Here is a 21675-nt window from a genome sequence, read left to right as displayed (position 1 = left end):
GTAAATATATTTGTATCTTTTTATATATTTTTTTAAATATTTTTCTTAACCTCAACTTCAACATACTCTCCTGCAATCCGCCTCACCCAATGTGGTATGGATCTGCTATTTCTTTACTTCTGAGCCGGAACCCTAACAGAAGCTAGTCAGCTAACTAGCTATTAGCTAGTAGCCAGCTAGCCACTGCTAGCGGTTATCAGCGACCATTAGCCCGGACAACTCTCGTCAGTCTGCACTGCGCGACTCAAACCAGAGCAAATCGGACTTATTTTTCTCCATATCTCCGGATTCCTACCGCAAGCTCTGAACCTTTTCACCTGGATCATCGCAGCTAGCTAGCTGCTATCCGAGTGGCCACTCCTGGCTAACGTCTCTGTCCCAAAGCAAGAACCAGTTAGCCTGGAGCTAGCCTTGCTAGACCCATCTCCCGGCTAGCCGAAGAGGTCCATCAGCCACTCCTTGGGCTACAATACCTATTTTGCCAATCGGCCTGGACCCCCGCCGACCCATCACGACTGGACTACTGTTATGAGAATTATGTTCTCAATGTTCAAAACCCAATTCAATTAAAGTACTTAGTCTGCAACCCAGAATTTGTAAGATACTGGTTGAATGAAACAGACAGAGGCCCAGCTATGATAGTCAAAATGTTTATTCACGAGAGTGCTAGTTCGTTGTACAAAACCATTCATTTTATATGAGCTCCTTACGCACATACTTTTGCACACAAACAGAATTCGTACACACATACATTCACACACAAACAGTAGATATCATACGCACCTACATACACACGAACAGTAGGTATCGTACGCACATACTGTATCAATACCCAGCCGACAAAGATTAGGGAGCGTGAGAAGCACTCCTTGTCCTCCCTCAAGATTAGGGAGTACTCACTGCTCTCTCCCAAATCTCTCAGTGGCCCCTTGCCAAGGTCGGCACCGAATTTTGCTCAGACAGTCTGTGTTTAAGATACTATAGAGACATTTTGTACAGAGATATAATTTCACTGACTAAAACTACACACATCATYAATAATAATTTTATGATCTTATGATCCTAATCAATTTCATACAATCATATGGTTTCAGGGTGGAATATTTTAATCATTAATTTAAACATATAAATTCCATTAACAACTACCAACGTAATTCGCCCAAGGGGGTTTATCAACTGGCTCCTCCGTCGCGACGTCCCCTGAATGACCATCTGCTAGCCTGCTAGCCGCGGCCCGATAGCTGTCTAGAGCATCGGACAAATTCTTTGGCCACTATACCTATTCTGCCATTTGGCTTGGACCCTTTTACTACACGGAGCCCTGCTGATCCACGACGACTGGTCTGCAGACGTAACAGCACGAGGGGGCTACAACAGACTTTCTTCCGTTGCGACGTCCCTCTAAGGCCCTTTTGCTAGCCCCAGCCCGCTAGCTGCCTGAATCGCCGTGTCTCCGGCCCGAGCCACTCACTGGACCCCTTTGATCACTCGGCTACGCATGTCTCTCCCTAATGTCAATATGCCCTGTCCATTGCTGTCTTGGTTAGTAATTATTGCCTTATTTCACTGTAGAGCCTCTAGACCTGCTTAATACGCCTTAGTTAACCATTTAGTTCCACCTCCCACAGATGCGGAGACCTCACCTGGTTGAAATTATGTTAGGGACATTATCTCTCTCATCGTCACTCAGTGCATAGGTTTACCTCTACTGTATTCACATCCTTTGTCTGTACATTATGCCTTGAATATATTCTACCGTGCCCAGAAACCTGCTCCTTTTACTCTCTGTTCCGAACGTACTAGATGACCAGTTCTTATAGCCTTTAGCCATACCCTTATCCTACTCCTCCTCTGTTCCTCTGGTGATGTGGAGGTTAAACCAGGCCCTGTAGTGCCTAGCTCCACTCCCATTCCACAGGTGCTCTCATTTGTTGACTTCTGTAACCGTAAAAGCCTTGGTTTCATGCATGTTAACATTAGAAGCCTCCTCCCTAAGTTTGTTTTATTCACTGCTTTTGCACACTATACCAACCCGGATGTTCTTTCTGTGTCTGAATCCTGGCTTAGGAAGACCACCAAAACCCTGAAATGTCCATCCCTAACWATAACAGTTTCCGAAGAGATAGAACTGCCAAAGGGGGCAGAGTTGCAATCTACTGCAGAGATAGCCTGCATAGTTCTGTCTTACTATCCAGGTCTGTGTCCAAACAATTTGAGCACCTACTTTTAAAAATCCACCTTTCCAGAAACAAGTCTCTCACCGTTGTCGCTTGCTACAGACCACCTTCTTCCCCCAGCTGTGCCCTGGACACCGTATGTGAATTGATTACCCCCCATCTATCTTTAGAGCTCGTGCTGTTAGGTGACCTAAACTGGGACATGCTTAACACTCCGGCCGTCCTACAATCTAAGCTTGATGCCCTCAAAGGCTGTATTTTCTATGGTAGAGTAGGTCAGGGCGTGACTAGGTGTGTTTAGTCTAGTTTATTATTTCTATGTGGGGTTCAAGGTTTATTTTTCTATGTTGGTGTTTGTGTATGATTCCCAATTAGAGGCAGCTGGTAATCATTCTCTCTAATTGGGGATCATACTTAAGTTGCATTTTTTTCCACCTGTGGGTTATGGGATAATGTTTCTGTGTAGTTGCCTGTTTAGCACTGCATTGTCATCACGGTTCGTTTGTTCTTTATTTTGCTTTTGTATTTGCTTAAGTTTCACTTTCATTAAAATGAAGTGGATCTCAACACAGTAACTATAATGGATTACATTTAGAAAGTAACCTRCTCAACCATAGCCACACCTGTACATTTRCCATAGAACCAAATGCAAAAAGTAGTTTCACGATATGTAAAATGCAATGCTACTTTTTTTTTGAAGACTACAACTAGTGCACTACTAATACTAGTAGTCCTCACTGGTTCGAATCACTGAGCCGAGAAGGTGAAAAATGTGTTGATATGCCCTTGAGCAATGCACTTAATCGTAATTGCTCCTATACGTCGCTCTGGATAAGAGTGTCTGCTAAATGACTAAAATGGAAATGTACTACTAAAACTACCAGTACTCCTTTTCGACCACTACTACCACCACTAAAACTACCAGTACTCCTTTTCGACCACTACTACCACCACTAAAACTACCAGTACTCCTTTTCGACCACTACTACCACCACTAAAACTACTACTACTGTCTTGGCCATAACTTAACCTCCCTCCGTTTGTTGATTGCTTATGCTTTACTCATCAGACACTTATTTTAGCCTATTACTACTACCACTACTACCACAACACCTACAAATACTACTACTACTACAACTACTTTCTTGCCCATAACTTAACCTACACTCCCTCCTTTTGTCGATTGCTTTTGCTTTCCTCATCGGACTCTCTATCCTGATTCGCCTGACTAGCTGGATTGTGCCGCAAACAAGTTGGCAAGCGGAATCAAATTAGCTCTCTTCATTACTTTTTGTTGTTGTTGTTGTCATAATTGATTTGGAGAAATGAATCTGAACATGTGAGTGAGTCCTTATTAGAATAATAGCCACCCGCCGTAAAAAAAACACAACTGTTTAGTTTGCAGCAAAAGTGACAGCGATCGATCCAATTTTTACGGAGCTAAGAGCATTTATGTGCTTGGAGCGGCTCGTCGTGTGGAATTTTGATACTGTCCGACAAAAGAGGGGCTTGAGATTCTATTGACATTTAAAACACTCTGCTGTCATCTGGAGGAGGACATGAGCGCCTATCCCAGCAGGGCATCCAGTTTGAAAAAACACAGACCCGTCTTGATTACTGGCGTGTGCAGGTTGATGATGCATATATTAACTGGCCTCCTGAGAGCCACCGTTTAGCAGAGTTGTTGTGGTCAGGTAGAACTAGGGTGTCCATATTAGGACAACCTCTTGTGACTATGAGGCTGACTTATTAGGAGTAACCTCAAACTAGCTTGTATGAAGCTGGGAAAACTCAAATTGTGGCTTTGTTAACCTTTGTTCATTATTTTGTTAACCTTTGTTCATTCCCCCTTGGTTTGCTCCAGATCTGGGGGTTATTTGATTCATTTCCCCCACATCTTTCCCACCTCCTCAGAATGTTGGGCTGTATGCTGCAGTAGTTTTCAATTAAAAATGGCAAACCTGCAATTGTTCCCATTTTATCAGCACCCAAGATACAATCAGTGGATCCAATTGTGTAATTCATGTAATCACAGCACGATAAACGTAATTACCATCAGGTGAAAGCATTCTGAGCAACGTGTGTGTGTGTGTGTGTGTGTGTGTGGTGTGTGTGTGTGTGTGAGATAAAGAGAAAAAGGAGAGATATCCAGCAGTAGATTCCTCCATTTGCCCCCCTGCAGAACCCCAAAAATATATTCTCAGCAAGGACCCTCTCTATGCCAGCCAGAAAGACCCACAGATCCACCTTCCATACAATTACATCTGGTTCTTATCTACAGCGCCCAATTGTTATCTTAACTAGATTAGTTTAGCATCATTGACAAGATGATACAGGAATGCTCTGATGAGAAGTTGTGTATAGCCTATATATGATACACTATAGAGCTATTTTGAGTCATAGTTGTAATACGGAGAAGTATGAATAGATGTTTACAGATACAATCTAGTTGTTATCCTAATTACATTAGCTTAGCATCATTGAGGAGATGATACAGGAACATTAGCGCTCTGAGGAGAAGTCCGCCTTCGTGCATATCTGTGATAAACAATTAGCATCGAGTAGACGATACATTAACTCTAGTGCCAGTCTTTGTCTTCGTGTCTATCCGTGATACACTGCACGGAGCTATTTTGAGTTACGGTTGTAATGCGGAGAGGTGTGAATTGATGTTTACCGATTAGATCAGCCGTTTGAGGAAGCGAGATGTTTGACCTTTTACGAGTTGACAAGACGAAGCCAGAGTCTGGTAAACACGGCCGATCTGCATTGTCATGTTTTCACTGACGCTAAATTACACAAAGACCACGCTGTGGGAGGAGCAGGGTGACATTGGGAACCGCACTAGAAGTAAACAACAAATTGTAAGTGTGTTCTACCACAAAAGGTAGTTAACAAGATGACACGTGCTTTATAATATACAGTGGGGCAAAAAAGTATTTAGTCAGCCAAGTTCTCCCACTTAAAAAGATGAGAGAGGCCAGTAATTTTCATCATAGGTACACTTCAACTATGACAGACAAAATGAGAAAARAAAATCCAGAAAATCACATTGTAGGATTTTTAATGAATTTATTTGCAAATTATGGTGGAAAATAAGTATTTGGTCACCTATAAACAAGCAAGATTTCTGGCTCTCACAGACCTGTAACTTCTTCTTTAAGAGGCTCCTCTGTCTTCCACTCGTTACCTGTATTAATGGCACCTGTTTGAACTTGTTATCAGTATAAAAGACACCTGTCCACAACCTCAAACAATCACACTCCAAACTCCACTATGGCCAAGACCAAAGAGCTRTCAAAGGACACCAGAAACAAAATTGTAGACTTGCACCAGGCTGGGAAGACTGAATCTGCAATAGGTAAGCAGCTTGGTGTAACGATTTTCCTCCTCCTCTTCGTCTGAAGATAGTAATTTATTAAACAAAACCGAAAACACGAAGAACACTTGAATTGATACAAAACCTGGACAGACCTGGACATGAGAACTTACATAACAACGAAGAACGCACGAACAGGAAAATGACTACACAAACGAACGAACGCACAAACAAACCGAAACAGTCCCGTGTGGCTCAACATACACAGACACGGAAGACAACCACCCACCACAAACAATGTGAAACCACCTACCTTAATATGGCTCTCAATCAGAGGAAACGTAAACCACCTGCCTCTAATTGAGAACCATATCAGGTCACCCATTAACCAACATAGAAACACATAACATAGACTGCCCACCCAAACTCACGCCCTGACCGACTAACACATACAAAAATAACAGAAAACAGGTCAGGAACGTGACATAACCCCCCCTCACCCTACTCCTCCTCTTCAGATGAAGAGGAGGAGGAAAATCGTTACACTTGGTTTGAAGAAATCAACTGTGGGAGCAATTATTAGGAAATGGAAGACATAYAAGACCACTGATAATCTCCCTCGATCTGGGGCTCCACGCAAGATCTGTGAAGCATGGGGGTGGAAACATGCTTTGGGGCTGTTTTTCTGCAAAGGGACCAGGACGACTGATCCGTGTAAAGGAAAGAATGAATGGGGCCATGTATCGTGAGATTTTGAGTGAAAACCTCCTTCCATCAGCAAGGGCATTTGAAGAAGAAACGTTGGCTGGGTCTTTCAGCATGACAATGATCCCAAACACACCGCTCGGGCAACAACGGAGTGCTTCGTAAGAAGCATTTCAAGGTCCTGGAGTGGCCTAGCCAGTCTCCAGATCTCACACCAAGAAAATCTTTGGAGGGAGTTGAAAGTCCGTGTTGCCCAGCAACAGCCCAAAACATCACTGCTCTACGAGGAGATCTGCATGGAGGAATGGGCCAAAATACCAGCAACAGTGTGTGAAAACCTTGTGAAGACTTACAGAAAACGTTTGACTCTGTCATTGCCAACAAAGGGTATATAACAAAGTATTGAGAAACTTTCTTATTGACCAAATACTTATTTTCTACCATAGTTTGCAAATAAATTCATAAAAAATCCTACAATGTGATTTTCTGTGGATTTTTTTTCTCATTTTGTCTGTCATAGTTGAAGTGTACCTATGATGAAAATTACAGGCCTCTCTCATCTTTTTTAAGTGGGAGAACTTGCACCAATTGGTGGCTGACTAAATACTTTTTTGCCCCACTGTCATGCATGAGCCTGTGTCCCTGTCTGTGTAGCTTCTACAACACAGCTCACTAGGATGAATCTTGGACATCAAAAAAAATTCTGTGGCTCTACCAACTCAATCATTCAATACTTAACCCACACTGACTAACACCTTACTTCTGATTGTTCGCTATCCAGTTGCGATCCATTTCAGAGGCGTCATTACACCATGTGCACGTTGTGATCCCTCCACTCATTGAGTTGTTGCAACAGCAGCGGGTGCAAGCACGGAGCTGTGAATACTCAAGTGAGCTACTTGCCCTTCCTCTCGACGCACATTAATATTTCAGCGGCGAGCGTAGCGAAAATAAATCGACAGTAAAATTGACACTGAATCTTCCTTTTAATTTTCAAATGCTGAGGAGGGAAGGGAGGAGAGGGAAAGTGGTCTCGATGGGGAAGTATAGATTCATCTACCACTGACACCACTTCACAGCCCTACCCTTTCATTAGTGTGTGTGTTGTGTGTTGTGTGTGTGTGTGTGTGTGTGTGTGTCGTGGTGTGTTGTGTGTGTGTGTGTGTGTGTGTGTATGTGTGTGGTGTGTGCGCGCGCGTTCATGTGTGCATGCATGCTTATGCGTTCTTCGCCGGCAGGATGTGCTTGTCTGGTCATGAGCAGTACATAGGGTTACACATTTTGGGGAATATTCAGAGGTGGAAACTTTCTGTGGGAATTAACGGGAATATATGGGAATTAAAGGAAATATATGCAAATTAATATTAATACCATTTCAATGTAGATGTTTTTTGCATTGGATATATTTACCATATCATTTGGAGACAGAAACAGAAACCTTTAACCTTATCATAAGTAGACATAATTGCAAATGATTAAATCCTTCCAATAGAAATAAAATTTAAAAAAATTAGTTACAAATTGAACTTTATTTAAATGAGTTGACTCTGCAAATGGGATGGTTTCACTGAACAACAAAATAAAGGGAATATTGAATGATCCCCAATGATCCATCGCATCTCCCAAAAACGTTTTCAACATACATCTGTAAAATGATAGTCTAGAAACTAAAGCTTTGGTTGTCTTCCTCTTAGGCTTCCATGTCTTCTCCCTGGACCTCCTCAATGTCCACCTCTTGAACATCAGACGCTGAGGCCTCATCTTCACTGTCACTTTCCAACCTTGTTGAGGATGGCTCGTTGTCAGGCTCAAAAAGCCAAAAATTTGCCCGGATGGACACCATTTTGTCAACCCTTGTATTGGTCAGCCTGTTGCGTGCTTTGGTGTGTGTATTCCCAAACAAGGACCAGTTGCGCTCTGAAGCGGCTGATGTTGGTTGGATTTGGAGGATGATGGAAGCAACAGTGGAAAGACCCTCAGATCCACAAAGTCCCTTCCACCAGGTGACTGATGAGATATGGTGGCACGACTGCCATATTGCATCTCCATCCCAAAGCCCTTGCTTGGAAGTGTACTTCGCCAGACTGCCAAGAACCTTGCCGTCATCCAGGCCAAGRTGGCGAGACACGGTAGTGATGACACCATAGGCCTTGTTGATCTCTACACCAGACAGGATGCTCTTGTCAGCATACTTGGGGTCCAACATGTACGGTGCAGCGTGTATGGGCTTCAGGCAGAAGTCTTCACGCTTTTTGATGTATTTCAGAACTGCAGTTTCCTCTGCTTGGAGCAACAGTGAAGTGGGCAGGGCAGTACGGATTTCTTCTCTTACATCTGCAAGCAGAGTCTGAACATCAGACAGGATGGCATTGTCTCCCTCAATCCGTGCAATGGCTACTGCTATAAGTTTCATGATTTTCAGGCTGGTCACCACTCTCGCCCAAAATACATCATCCAGGAGGATCCTCTTGATGGGGCWGTCCATATCGGCAGACTGTGATATGGCCATTTCTTGGAGAGACTCCTTCCCCTCCAGGAGACTGTCAAACATGATGACAACACCACCCCAACGGGTGTTGCTTGGCAGCTTCAATGTTGTGCTCTTATTCTTCTCACTTTGCTTGGTGAGGTAGATTTCTGCTGAACCAGTTGCATACACAGCTCGAGCAAGACATTCATCAGCATTTCTCTGACTACGTTCCTCCATTGAGACAAAAAAACTTCTGATTCCAGGAGGACCATGAGCTGTTGCTATCRATGAGGTGTCTGATTCATCATTTTCACCTCGAATAGAAGTATAGGGACTTTTGTCAGAGGTTGCTTGTTGTGAGCGCTGAGGGAACGTTATGCATTTTGCCAGATGATTCTGCATCTTTGTTGCATTCCTCACATATGATTTGGSACAGTATTTGCAAATGTACACAGCTTTTCCTTCTTCACTAGCAGCAGTGAAATGTCTCCACACATCAGATAGTGCTTGTGGCATTTTCCTGTAAAGATTAGGAAAAATGTGTAAAAAAAACAACTACAATTCCATGTACAGATAAATAGTTATGCTGTTAGATTAAACAACTCCTTTGTAAGATTTGTTATTTTTAATGAAACGTATGGAAACAGGGRAATTAACACTGCTCGGTTAGCAGGCTCAAGCAAGCTAAAACCCACATGGTAGCAAAAACTAACTAGAAGAAATGATTTAAATGCACTTTGTTGTAGGCTACTATTTACTACTATGTACAGTGAGGAGAACAAGTATTTGATACACTGCCAATTTTGCAGGTTTTCCTACTTACAAAGCATGTAGAGGTCTGTAATTTTTATCATAGGTACACTTCAACTGTGAGAGACGGAATCTAAAACAAAAATCCAGAAAATCACATTGTATGATTTTTAAGTAATTAATTTGCATTTTATGGCATGACATAAGTATTTGATACATCAAAAAAGCAGAACTTAATATTTGGTACAGAAACATTTGTTTGCAATTAACAGAGATCATACGTTTCTGTAGTTCTTGACCAGGTTTGCACACACTGCAGCAGGGATTTTGGCCCACTCCTCCATACAGACCTTCTCGATCCTTCAGGTTTCGGGCTGTCGCTGTGCAATACGGACTTTCAGCTCCCTCCAAAGATGTTCTATTGGGTTCAGGTCTGGAGACTGGCTAGGCCACTCCAGGACCTTTAGATGCTTCTTACGGAGCCACTCCTTAGTTGCCCTGGCTTGTGTTTCGGGTCATTGTCATGCTGGAAGACCCAGCCACGACCCATCTTCAATGCTCTTACTGAGGGAAGGAGGTGTTGGCCAAGATCTCGCGATACATGGCCCATCCATCCTCCCCTCAATACGGTGCAGTCGTCCTGTCCCCTTTGCAGAAAGCATCCCCCAAAGAATGATGTTTCCAACCTCCATGCTTCACGGTTGGGATTGTGTTCTTGGTTGTACTCATCCTTCTTCTTCCTCCAAACACGGCGGAGTGGAGTTTAGACCAAAAAGCTCTATTTTTGTCTCATCAGACCACATGACCTTCTCCCATTCCTCCTCTGGATCATCCAGATGGTCATTGGCAAACTTCAGACGGGCCTGGACATGCGCTGGCTTGAGCAGGGGGACCTTGCGTGCGCTGCAGGATTTTATCTATGACGGCGTAAGTGTTTACTAATGTTTTCTTTGAGACTGTGGTCCCAGCTCTCTTCAGTCATTGACCAGGTCCTGCCGTGTAGTTCTGGCTGATCCCTCACCTTCCTCATGATCATTGAATGCCCCACGAGGTGAGTCTGCATGGAAGCCCCCAGACGAGGGTGACTGACCGTCCATCTTGAACTTCTTCCATTTCTAATAATTGCGCCAACAGTTGTTGCCTTCTCACCAAGCTGCTTGCCTATTGTCCTGTAGCCCATCCCAGCCTTGTTGCAGGTCTACAATTTTATCCCTGATGTCCTTACACAGCTCTCTGTCTTGGCCATTGTGGAGAGGTTGAGATCTGTTTATGATAGTGTGTGGACAGGTGTCTTTTATTACAGGTAACAAGTTCAAACAGCGTGCAGTAATACAGGTAATGAGTAGAGAACAGGAGGGCTTCTTAAAGAAAAACTAACAGGTCTGTGAGAGCCGGAATTCTTTACTGGTTGGTAAGTGATCAAATACTTATGTCATGCAATAAAATCGCAAATTAATTACTTAAAAATCATTCAATTGTGATTTTTCTGGATTTTTGTTTTAGATTCCGTCTCTCACAGTTGAGTGTACCTTATGATAAAAAATACAGACCTCTACATGCTTTGTAAGTAGGAGAACCTGCAAATCAGCAGTGTATCAAAACTTGTCTCCCCACTGTATTGTCAGATAAAAATATATTCACCCACCCAGTATTGTAATCAAAACTTACCGGAAAGCATGTAGTCCTTGGCCTCAGACAGGTAGTCGTGTGGGCTCAATTAGCATCTCATTAGTGGCAAGATCTTGAGAACAGCCTGCAGATGTGGATGGGGAGAGTGCGCTGCAATGTGATGGAAGAATGCACTGCGCATGCAGAGGGTGCAATTCCATTGAATTGGGGATAGTTTACCCAAACTATATCCAACAGACCTAGAATTGCCTTATGTGTATCCCACAACGAAAGGTTCACTGTTGTAAGCTAACTTTTTTGATGAATTAAGCAAAAATTCCCAAAATTCCAGGGCTTACCTTCCATGGAACATTTCCTGAAAAATTCTTGGAAATTTACCAGAAAGTTTCCGATGCTTTGCAACCCTAGCAGTACCTCTGAAATCATAAAACATTGTGTGGTGTGTGTGTGTGTGTGTGGTGTGTGGTGTGTGTGTGTGTGTGTGTGTGTGTGTGTGTGTGTGTTGTGTGTTGTGTTGTGTGTGTGGTGTGTGTGTGTGTGTGTGTGTGTGTGTGTGGTACGTTGTGTTTCTGATCTTAAAGTGTGAAAGGTTGTGCATGGTGTACTTGTAATGTTATTGTGTTTCTGACTGTGTCTGTATCTCTACGTGTAAGTCTGTTGTATGCACTTGGGACATTTGCCAGAGACACTGATCTGCAATCAGATGTGACTCTCAGCTGCCAGCCTTACTCAGAGATAAGGGACATTAAGGAAGAGACCCAATGTACATGGAGAAGTTAAAAGCCTCATTTCATTAGTTCTATGCTTGTGCACGTGCATGTGTGTACTACTGTGTAGTTGACAGATCCAGCTCGGCGTTATACTGTACACCTTTTTATACTCCTAGTCCTTTGTGTGTTTCTGTACCGGTCTTGTTATTTAACATCTCCGGGTAGCTAATTGATGCTAAGCCTGGCATCTCTCTCAGTCAAGTTCTAAATGTGCATGATTTCATAAGCAATTCTATTCACAGTTCTTCATTATTTAATTCACTGAATGAACACACTGGCATTATGATTCAAATCAAATCAAATGTATTTATATAGCCCTTCCTTACATCAGCTGATATCTCAAAGTGCTGTACAGAAAACCAGCTTAAAACCCCAAACAGCCAAGCACATGCAGTGTAGAAGCACCGGTGGGCTAGGAAAAAAACTCCCTAGAAAGGCCAAAACTAGCAAAAACCTAGAGAGGAACCAGGCTTTGAGGGTGGCCAGTCCTCTTTTCTGGGCTGGTGCCGGGTGGAGATTATACAGACATGGCCAAGATGTTCATATAAATGACCAGAATGGTCAAATAATAATAATCACAGTAGTTGCTGCGAAGTGCAGCAAGTTCAGCACCCTCAGGAGTAAATGTCAGTTGGCTTTTCATAGCCGATCATTAAGAGATCTCTACCGCTCCTGCTGTCTCTTAGAGAGTTGAAAACAGCAGGTCTGGGACAGGTAGCACGTCCGGTGAACAGGTCAGGGTTCCATAGCCGCAGGCAGAACAGTTAAAACTGGAGCAGCACCACGGCCAGGTGGTCTGGGGACAGCAAGGAGTCATCATTGCCAGGTAGTCCTGAGGCATGGTCCTAGGGCTCAAGGTCCTCCGAGAGAGAGAAAGAAAGAGAGAATAAGACGAGAGCATACTTAAATTCACACAGGACACCGGATAAGACAGGAAAGTTACTCCAGATATAACAAACTGACCCTAGCCCCCCCGACACATAAACTACTGCAGCATAAATACTGGAGGCTGAGACAGGAGCGGGTCGGGAGACACCGTGGCCACATCCGACGATACCCCCGGACAGGGCCAAACAGGAAGGATATAACCCCACCCACTTTGCCAAAGCACAGCCCCCACACCACTAAAGGGATATCTTCAACCACCAACCTACCATCCTGATTGATTAAGTTATTATAAATGGAGCCAATATCCAGGAGCGTTTTTGTGCGTGTCTTTTTCTCTGATTTCTAACAATAATCTCCAGGATGTGTCCCAAATCGCACCCTATTTCATTCATAGTGCACTAATTTACCACATGCCTATGGACCCGGTCAAACGTAATGTATTTTAAAGAGAATAGGGTGCCATTTGGGATGCCGACGAAAGGTTTCTCCTCAGCCAAACTATCCTCGTCAATATACATTGGAGTAAACGAGTACCTCTTCAGTCATCTGACCACTCCCTCGGTTGTGCTCCCTTTCCATCCTTTTTCACGGGGGGGTCACCGCTAAATGAAGATGTGCTCTGATTGCTCGCGCAGTCGTACAATGAAACGTAATTACACATGGAGGAGTGGCGGGAGAGACACTATCAGACAATTCTCACCTTCTTGGAAGTGAAGGACAGAGGGGGAGAGATAGAGAGGGAAGGAGAGAAAGAGAGAGGGGGCAGAGAGGGAGAGAGAGAAGAAAGAAAAGTCGAGAATGAAAGAGATAGGAAGACAGGACAGCAATATGAATGAGAATGGGGGAAGAAAATGTTGTCTATGGCATGTCCAAGGTGTTTTGTTAATTACTTTGGATAACGTCCAGCAGTTTTCAATGAGTTTTACAGTGCTGTGGATTTCAATTTGGTACAATTTTAATTATTTTCACTGTGTGAAATGAACCCAACTTTTGTGTTCTTTTCATGGGCACAACAAACCTTTTTCCTACATTCAAATTGAGTTTTAGGGAGTTGGAGAAGTATTCTGGTTGTTATTGACTAGAATTCTGAGTTCAGACAGTTGCAGGCACACCTGAGTCTGGTTGTGCTCTAGGTTTCTTAATTAGCTTTTCCTGTTTTTTYCCCCCCACTGTGCTGCTGCTTCCTCTTTGGAGGTGTAGGTAGAGGTAATGTAAAGCAGTTTGTGAGAAATGTTTTTAGGAAAAAAAGCCAGCCTAYAGAGTATATTTTAAAACTGACTATCACATATTTTTCTTACCTACCACATTCTTGATACAGTTCTGCAGTGCTAGAGTCAGTCAGACATATCTGTCAGAACATTGGGTCCACAAAGTTTTCAGAATGAGGAAACAATTCTGTGAGTCAATCTGTATATGACCTAACTCTTCTTTTCACTTTTAATCTACTGGTATGCTGTCACAAACTTCCCAGACCTGAACTCTGAGCTTATGAAACAAAGTGGTCCTCATTACTGTGTGTATTGTTTAATCAGTCACTATTTATCAGTRTATTTACCATTGGCAAAGGGTATTTTCATCATCRCTAAGCCACAATTAAGGCCTTGTTTTTAGCACACGGCAACGTGACACCGAGTCAGACTTACCGTAGCCTGAAAGCCAAGTGCTTTTTTGGGGGGATTCGACCTTGTTCAACTTCTTGGTTTTGTCGTAAACCATTCAAAAATAAAAACACACACACGCACTTCCCCTGGAAAAACAACAGGAACATTTATTTAAAAAATGGCCACATAAATTGACTTGTTTGTTTACCTGTGTGCGTGCAAGAGTTATTCAAATGGTGCTCGTCACTCTCGTCGGCGAGGGGGCCAAAAAGCCTGCTTAATAAATATCCTCCAACCCAGTTCCATTAATGTTTATTTAATGCTTTTTCCTATGTGCCTGTTGGACCCTGGTACTCTGGAGGCCCGGCGCTAAACCTGAGCTTTTCCTACCCAGGCTTCTTTATCCCCTGTGTCCCTCTGAGCCAAATTACACTGTGGCTGCCCAGTAGACTGGACACAGTCTATCCAGCCAGGCAGCAGAGTGTTAAAGGGGGAGGGAGAGAGGGATGGAGAGAGAGAGTGATGGGAGAGAGGGAGGAGACCGTGCGGGCAGCACCATAAACCATGTCCAACACCATTAACATGGCCCCACATTTCAGGACATGTCCCTTGGACAGCAACATTGAGGTGAGCCGGGTATGGCCGTGATGGGGCCGGTGCCAACCAGTACCAGCCTGTTGTATTGTGTTGTGTACAGGACAGAATTGGAGGCCACACGTTAGCTGGAGCAGACTGGCAGCCCCCTGTGACGGGCCGTGGCAGAGACCGCGGAGGCTGTCACAGGGCGTTAGCGCCCAGGCCAACTCATGGGATTGGATGTGACCTGGTGGTGCTGAGGTGGAGTGAGGAGGAGGGAGAGAGGCATTAGACAGGGACAGACGGAGAGGCGTTAGCCGGCTGAGAGTGGAGGAATGGTGGGCTCAGACCGACTATGACAGAACACAGTTTTCTACTGGGCCAAATGTCCTTAAGAATCCAATAATGATTCCATTTTTTTTTTTATTGCTGACTAGCCTCTTGAATTTTGATAGCTCAGTTAAGATCATCTAGGATTGTCCAGATGATATGCAAAAGGAAAAGTAAGGGACAACATAGCAACATAGCAAATTGCAGGCAGAGCTGATAAAGAACTAGTATATTCTTCTAGGAATCTAGAAAGTGATGTAATATTCTGAGTACTGGACAGTCTAGTAGCCAGTCCATTAATCCATATATATATATATCCAGTACATCCCTTTTATCAGCCCACTACAACTCCCTAACAATGAATCTTGCTCTGCGTCAGTGATGTAAGGCGCAGTGCAGAGGTAATGCAGCCTTTCCTTTCCTCCTTTGAGGACAGCTGGTGGAGAGAGAGACAGGGAGATGAGAGGAAACTGACAAACAGGCAGAGCCTGGCTGCCAGAGGAGGCTGCGTTGTGCTTTACCTTGAGACCCCTCTCCGCTCAGAGCTTTTTGAAGCCCAGGTGACACAGGAAACAGGCACAGTGAGTGCTGAGAGCACTTCTGAAAGTTTCCTCTCTCTCTGAATATGGGAGGACAGGGAGGAATGAGGAGGGAGAGAGGGAGCAGGGAGAGAGGGAAGAAAGACGGAGAGAAAAATGTGTGTCTGTATGTGAGTGTGTGTGATTTTGAGATGGAGAGAATGGGGAAATAGCAAGGAAGCAAGAAAATAAGAAAGAGAAAAAAGATAGCAGGACAATGGAAGAGAGAGAGAGACCAGCAGAGAGAAAGCAAGAGAATAGCAGAGCAACAGAGAGAGATTCTTTTGTTTGAGAAGGCTGCATGCTGGCACTACTGTAGGACAGTCAGGTGTCAGATACTGTCAGTATGACATGTCTTTGATGTGGAAAGAACAGTCGCTGAATCCCATTGAGCCTAACACCAGTCCCCAGCGAGAGACAGACAAGACAGACAAGACAGACAAGACAGACAAGACAGACAAGACAGACAAGACAGACAGACAGACAGACAGACAGACAGACAGACAGACAGACAGACAGACAGACAGACAGACAGACAGACAGACAGACAGACAGACAGACAGACAGACTGACTGACTGACAAAAAAGGACAGAGAGACAGAGGGACAAGCAGCCAGCTGGATGGACAGGCACCCAGACAGACGGACAGCATCCCTTCACTGCTCTGGTGTAGATACCTCAGTCACTCATGCTAAACAACAAGTGGCCCAGCAATCAATGCATGCCACACCACAGCAAAGCCAAGTGAACAGCACAGGCACAGTTACCTGAGCTTTCTCACCTGCTTGCATCATCCATTCACCTGTTATGAACACTTCTCATCCTCACGGTTGACTTACTTCAGCCTGTCTCTCCCCAGCGAGCATAGGCCATCGACGACTCCTCACCATCACACTCTGTTCTCTAATCTCACTGTTTGGTTGAAATATATCATAATAATGTTGTAATAATGCTTATATTTGGAACCAAACTTGCATAACCTGAATTGTATAAGCACTATTAGGTTGAACATGAACACTTGAATCGGTGGGCCTCAAGGGAACCACCTTCAAGCTAATGAGCAGTCATTCTGACTGCAACATTCTAACAGTGTAATTAATACATTTCATATATGCTAGCGTAAAAATAATAATTGCGTTGTGTTTATGAAGGCCTTGGGTAACATTAGAATAGTGTTTTTATTGTATTGAAAATAACACTATAGCATTTTCATTAGTTCATGTTACCGTAGGCTGGCTACAAAAACACAAATTCAAGTGTTCTATGCATTTTATTGGTGAAGTGCCTTTGTTACAACTATGAAACGGAAGGCGTATGTGTTGGAACACGGTAACAGCTTATTTTTCGAATTACAAAATCAACGAAATACCCCAACCACCAAGACTGATAGTCAGCAATAAGCGTGGTCAAATTATGAAAACATCAGTAGCCTAAACATCATTTTTAGCACCAAGTGGCCTTGATAAATAGTGAAAACCAGCACAAAAGCATTAATGGCATTATAATTAATATAAGCGTTGATATAGCAGCAGTCAAAAATAGTCAATTATTGTCGCCTCGTGTTTACATTTTGTGCGTCTTCACGCAATGCCATTGGTTGAATGTAAGTGAGCTGTTATCCCTTGTCCTAACAGTTGACACAAATCGTCATAACTTTCACTTCCTTGACACACTTTGACATGCCTTTGTTTGGTTGTAGTGCGTAATAGTCTCCGGTTCTCTTTTTATCGTGTCCACATTATCTTGTCATTCTTCAGCACCGTTGTGGAGTACTGTGCAACGGCTGTGCAGGTGCCTTATTTTGCGCTGCCCGGCCAATGACAGTGAAGTGATGAAATTGCCCAAGGTTACATTTCTCCACTTGCCAACGCGACGTTCCACAAGCCTCATCACCACATTCTCCGACACTCTCTCCTGCTGCCCGATGTGGATCTTTTCCCAGATATTGAAAGCCGTTCAGCATGTACAATTACGCACACTCAGTGCTTGAGGCGTTACCACAGATCCGGGTTCGATCCCGGGCTGTGTCACAGCCAGCCATGACCGGGAGACCCATGAGGCAATGCACAATTGGCCCAGCATCATCCGGGTTAGGGGAGGGTTTGGCCTCCAACTCCTGTGGCGGTCCGGGCGCATGCACGGTGACACGGTCGCCGGTTGTATGGTGTTTCCTTCGATACATTGGTGCGGCTGACTTCAGGGTTAAGCGAGCAGTGTGTCAAGAAGCCATGTGGCATGGCAGGGTCGAGTTTCGGAGGACGCATGGCCTCTCCCGAGTCCGTATGAGAGTTGCAGCGATGGGGCAAGACTGTATCTACCAATTGGATAACGCGAAATTGTGGAGAAAAGGGGTAAAAAGTACCCAAAACAAAATGTACGCACACTCTCACTGTGTAGCCTACTCCGAGTAGGCTAGAATAGACCGATAAGACTACTTGGATTCAGTGGACTGATATAGGGTACATACCATTTGAAGATTATAATTACAATGGATCAGTACAATAGAATGAACCCGCCCTGTTATTCATTCACTATTGGTAATTACAGAATTATGCATCATTCACTTCCCGTCGCTCATATATATTTGTTTTAACCTTTATTAACTAGGCAAGTCAGTTAAGAACAAATTCTTATTTACAATGACGGCCAAACCCGGACAACACTGGGCCAATTGTGTCCCTATGGGACTCCCAATCACTTTCGGTTGTGATGCAGCCTGGATTCGAAACCAAGGTGTCTATAGTGACGCCTCAAGCACTGAGATGCAGTGCCTTTGACCGCTGCGCCACTCGGGAGCTCATCAACTCACCCATTCACCCCCTTTCTCATCATCATACTTTACTTGATTTATTGAATCTGTTGTTATTTTTGTGAAATTAGTTTTGGTATAGTTTAGGGTCAGTTTCGAAGTAATTATCAGGGCAATTATCAGCTAGGTATTTACAACTGTTGGGAGAAGGAGGGGCAACGTGGAAAACCCTTTCAAGAAATGGCATGCCCTCCTATAACTTGTTATAACTCCAGTTCTATTTGTGATATTAAGATTCTAACACCGACAGTTTGTTGTATAGACTTATTTAGGAAAAGTCAAGAATGGAGGGAGCATGACTTCGTGAGCAGTCAAATTGACTGCTTTATTGGCTCTAGTGTTAAGCTAGAATCATATGACAAAGTGAGTGGGAGCACTTGTGTGAAACACTCAAACCTTGCACCATTAGTGCATTTGATGAAATATTTGGGCTCATTATCACGTGACACTAAAAGTGCTGCTTACAGCTGGTGAAGGGGAGAGAAAAATATTCAGGAACATTGGTTAAGCAGGACCATATTGTGGTTTAGCAGGACATTTTTAAGGTGAAGAAGGACTTTAATGTGATTTAGCCAGACCTTAATGGGCTAGAAATAGAACTACTGTACAACTTGGTTGAAAGTTGGCGTCTTTGAGAGATTGGATGTGTGGAAACAAGGTTTGTTGTAAACACCCTTCCATCCAGCTCTTTTGATCTTTAAAGGGAGCTGATGAGAGAGGGAGAAAGAGAGAGAAACAATATATATAAAAAGAAAGATAGAGGAACACAAAGAGAAATGGAGAAAGTGACAGAGAGAGAGCGAGAGAAAGGGAGAGTAAGCGAGATAGACAGTGTGACAGAAAAGGGGAAAGGGAGATGAAGAGAGAGATAAAGACACATCTATCAGCCAGATAAATCTATCATCGCCAGGCTGTGTGGGCTGTAGCGTTGGCCACTGCCAGTGCTGCTGTTGAGGTCCAGTAAACACTGACCCGCTGAGAGCTAATCCAGCTTGTCTCGCCTCCCGCCGGCCCTGCTTTCATCCCCGCTCAGCTTGATCCAACGTCGGCGAGGACACGGCTGCAGCAAGGCCCCCGATCAGCCATCACATCCCCATTGGATCCCCCATAGAACCCCTGATAGATCCCATACACACCAGCCCCATCCATAGATCCACAGCCCAGCCCATTGGCCTGTAGATCAGCTTTAGACAGCCTTGGACAGATGCACAAATGCATAGATCAGGAGATACAGGTAGATACATGAAGGATTATGTAAGCGATTGATAGAACAGTGGCGGTGTTGGATGCCGTGTTGTGTCTAATAATCCTCAGTGTTGTTGTGTGTTGCTGACAGTGAGAGCTCCGTAGTGGTTGTGTGTGTGTGTGTGTGTGTGTGTGTGTCCAGTCACACTGCTGTGTGTGTATCATGCCTGCCACCATGCCTGCTGAAAGTTGGTTTTGCAAAGTGTGTTCAATAGAGGTGTGCTTTTCACCTCATCTCACACACTGTCACACTGTGTGTTTTTCCATCTGCGTTTGTGGCAAAGAACAACCAGAGTCTGGTCTCCATGCGTTCAGCGGCCGCTGGGATAATGCTGCACTGACAGGAGCAGCTGTTAATAGCCATTCACCCGGTAGAAAGTGCTTCATCTGCTCTGTAAATTACACAGTGCGGCATGGGCCGCGGTTCAAGACGACCCAACCCCTCTCTTGTAGGGAGAAACTATGGAACAATGACTGAAATCAGCTATTCCAACAGCCATTTGTGTTGCGGCCTACTACAAAATACATTCCTATTACTCCTGGCCCGCATACTATTAGCCCATGGTGCCAAAGACACCAAAGTGAGATGGAGAGGTTATTGAAACACACACATTAGTTTCTCTGACCTCTCCCTGTGTGAAATGTTTTCTTTTAGCATTTTTTGTGTGGGTGGGTTTACAAACGAGTGAATGGTGGTGGTTTGATAACTAGCTCAGGGATGGTTTTCTATTGTTGGTATGACAACACACATTCTCTGACCTCTCCTGTCTGGAAAGCACTGGCTTTCGCGCCGCTATTCTTTTCCCTGCATGGGTGGGTTTACAAGCGAGTGAATGATGCGAAGTTATAGGTTTCTCCATTTGCTTAATGACGACTGTTTATTGTTGTGTGACATCACACATAATGGTGACAAAAGTGTTATGAAGTATCATTGTCGTGTTGTTGTACCAGTACTGGACCTGGGTTCACATACTTTGAGCGCTTCCATGAGTCTGCCTGGAGTATCAGTTCACCTGGAGTGCCAGATGTGTGGGGTTTAACGTTTGGGGACCTTTCTATTGGTTTATTGAGCAAGGCAAGCTCAATCAGGCACAATTAAAGTATTTGAATCGAGTTCTATTGATTAAAAAAAACATGTTACTTTCCTTGACTGTACCTCCCTTCACGGCTTCTCCAAGCATTCGCGGGAGCAATACGAGAAGCTTTCCACCATGCACAAGAACATGCAGAAGCTATATGAGAGCCTGGGCAGCTACTACGCCTTCGACCCCCACGTCCTCACCGTCGAAGACTTCTTCGGTGACCTGGCCTCCTTCCGCACCCTCTTTGTGGTGAGTACTGCACATATACAAGTTGTTGTTCTCTTTGGAAAAGATGGAAAATATATCTTACCTGTACGGTCATGACACACACACACACACACACACACACACACACACACACACACACACACACACACACACACACACACACACACACACATACAAACACGAACGTGTTGTTTTTTCTCTATTTCCTCTATTTTTCTAATTTGTTATCAGTAAAGGGGTCGTTCCACGAAATGGGTGTATTTTGCGTCCCTTTGAAATGTTTTGTAGAAATGATGCACCAATATTGAGTGTTATTAGCCTGTTATATTAAATGAAGTGCACTTTAGTATAGACCACATGGAGAATTCAATACATCATATGTTTTATTAGAATGAAGGCTTGCTAAAGTGCCAAAATGCATCACTTTGACATGTCCCTACGCCAACCCTGTGTCACTTCTAGGAAGATTTCAACCCACTTAATCCTGAAATGTATCCAAGTTTCACCATCATTGCAAA

General features: G+C 43.9%; 1 protein-coding gene across 1 annotated transcript in view; it reads left to right on the top strand.

Moving 5' to 3' along the window:
* The window catches only part of LOC111967632 (protein diaphanous homolog 2-like), a 622518-nt gene that overhangs the window by 499111 nt on the left and 101732 nt on the right, over nucleotides 1-21675 (top strand). The window contains 1 exon segment of the mRNA XM_023992819.2: nucleotides 21014-21178. Coding sequence (XP_023848587.2) covers nucleotides 21014-21178 — 165 coding nt within the window.

Source organism: Salvelinus sp. IW2-2015, linkage group LG8 (genome assembly GCF_002910315.2).
Source record: "Salvelinus sp. IW2-2015 linkage group LG8, ASM291031v2, whole genome shotgun sequence".
In the NCBI taxonomy this organism is placed as follows: Eukaryota; Metazoa; Chordata; class Actinopteri; order Salmoniformes; family Salmonidae; genus Salvelinus; species Salvelinus sp. IW2-2015.
This window is presented reverse-complemented; position numbering and strand designations above follow the sequence as displayed.